Raw genomic sequence first — 1,944 nt, 5'->3', positions numbered from 1 at the left:
AGGAAGAAGAAGAGGAAGAAGAAGAGGAAGAAGAAGAGGAAGAAGAAGAGGAAGAAGAAAAGGAGGAAGAAGAGGAAGAAGAAAAGGAAGAAGAAAAGGACGAAGAAAAGGACGAAGAAAAGGACGAAGAAAAGGACGAAGAAAAGGAAGAAGAAAAGGAAGAAGAAGAGATGGAGAAGGAGAAGGTAGAGAGGGGGGCAGAGGAGGAAGATGAAAAACTGGAGGAAGAGGAGATGGAGAAGGTGGAAGAAAAGGAAGAAAAAGAGGAGAGGCAGGAGAAGGGAGAGAGGGAGGCAAAAGAGGAAGATGAGAAATTGCAAGAGGGAGAGGAGGTGGAAAAGGAAAAAGAAAAGGAGGGAAAAGGGGAGAGAGAGGAGGAGAAGGTAGCAAAGGGAAAAGTGGAGGAGGACAAAGAGGAAGAGAGTCTATCAGCAGAGATGGAAAGACTGGATGCAGGGCAATGTGGGGCATCAGGGGGGCCAGAGGCAGCAGGGATTGAGCAGAGGCTGGAACAGGGAGCCAGTGGGACAGAGGAAGCTGGCGCAGGGAGTGCAGCTCAGTCTCAGCCAAACAGAGCCCCAGAGCCAGGGCCTCCCTCCCAGTGAGGGGCTGGAGCCAGCTGAGGGGTCCCCAGAGCTGGAGGACATGGAGGATGAGACACCAGGAGAGGCTCTGGAAGAGGCAAGCTGCAGGGAGCAGCGAGCAGGCAGCAGATGAGAAAATGCTGGGGAAGGGAACATCCCCCCAGAGAGCTTCACCCCTGGGGCAGCCAGAGAAGGGGGCAGTGGGCAGTGCAGTGATGAGCAAGGCCAGTTACCCCTGCATGGGGGAAAGGCTGCTAGAGCACTGACAAGGAGGCACAGCACAGGCAGCAGGGCTTCTGTGCCCTGAGAGGGAGCCCCGGGGCTCGATCTGGCCCAGCAGTGACAAGGGAACAATGCTGTCCTGACCCTGCCATCACTGAGCCCACTGTCCCTGCTGTGCAGCAGTGCCCTCTGCACCCCTGCCCCGACTCATGGGCTCCAGCGCCTTTCAGCTGGGCGCCACGGAGCTTTGCTGGCTGAGAAATAAAAGCTCTTCCCTGGCACCATGTGCTGGAGTTGTTCCTGGACGTGACCGGCTTCCCTGATCATAGACCACCCCTCCTGCCTTGCCCTGGAACCCGTGGCACAGGGATGGGGCAGTTCGTGCTATTCCTGAGAGAGGTGGTTAAGAAGGTTGCATTTAAGCACCCACACCCATTTAAGCTCCTGAATCTCTCCTGTGTGAGAGTGTCCCCAAACTTCCCTGCAGTGGCACCATATCAGGACTTTGCCCAGCACCACCAGCCCTTCCAGACAGGTCCAGCGAAAAAAGTATCAGTCCTGTCCAGGCTTTACCATCAGTCTGGGCTGCAACCTGTACAGTGGGGAGGGCCTGAGAGCCCCCAACCTTACCCTGAGCTGCTCCTCACCTGAACTCCTCGCTGGGCACAGTGAACACGGGCAGCATTCTGGGCAGAGGCGCCCGGACACCTCTGGGCACTGAAGATTTAATGCAGCTCCAGAAAGAAAGCATGGAAGGAGAGGACTACCTTGCCTGCCCAGCATCCCACTGCTGTCCCACATCCTTCCCAGGGCTGAAGGGTTTCCTACAGCAAAAGTTCCTGGGTGAGAAAGAGGGACTGTCCCCACACAGGCCCTGTCCCAGCCCCCAGGCTGCCACATGGCCCTGAACAGACCTTGCTGTGAGAGGACCAAGAGGGTGGTTGGGGGACACACCTGTGTCTGAGGAACTTGGAGCCCTGCTCTCAGCTTCCATTCTGCCTCAAGTGGTGTTGACAGCCACGGTGACAGTGCAGGCTGTGTCCCAGCAGCCCTGCAGGAGCGGTGCCAGGGTGGCACAGCAATGGGAGCTGACTCAGACGAGATGCATGGATAGAAGAGGCCAGAGCACTCATCCAGG

General features: G+C 56.8%; 1 protein-coding gene across 1 annotated transcript in view; it reads left to right on the top strand.

Moving 5' to 3' along the window:
* Nucleotides 1-1,071, top strand: part of LOC113956480 (aryl-hydrocarbon-interacting protein-like 1) — a 3,956-nt gene extending 2,885 nt beyond the window's left edge. The window contains exon 7 of the mRNA XM_027663129.1: nucleotides 1,037-1,071. Coding sequence (XP_027518930.1) covers nucleotides 1,037-1,071 — 35 coding nt within the window. The remainder of the gene's footprint in view (nucleotides 1-1,036) is intronic.
* Nucleotides 1,072-1,944: the final 873 nt, after the last annotated feature.

The sequence above is a fragment of the Corapipo altera genome, unplaced genomic scaffold, assembly GCF_003945725.1.
Source record: "Corapipo altera isolate COAL_440 unplaced genomic scaffold, ASM394572v1 107b, whole genome shotgun sequence".
Lineage (NCBI taxonomy): Eukaryota > Metazoa > Chordata > Aves > Passeriformes > Pipridae > Corapipo > Corapipo altera.
Note: the sequence above shows the minus strand (reverse complement) of the source record. Positions and strands in the feature narration are given on the sequence as shown.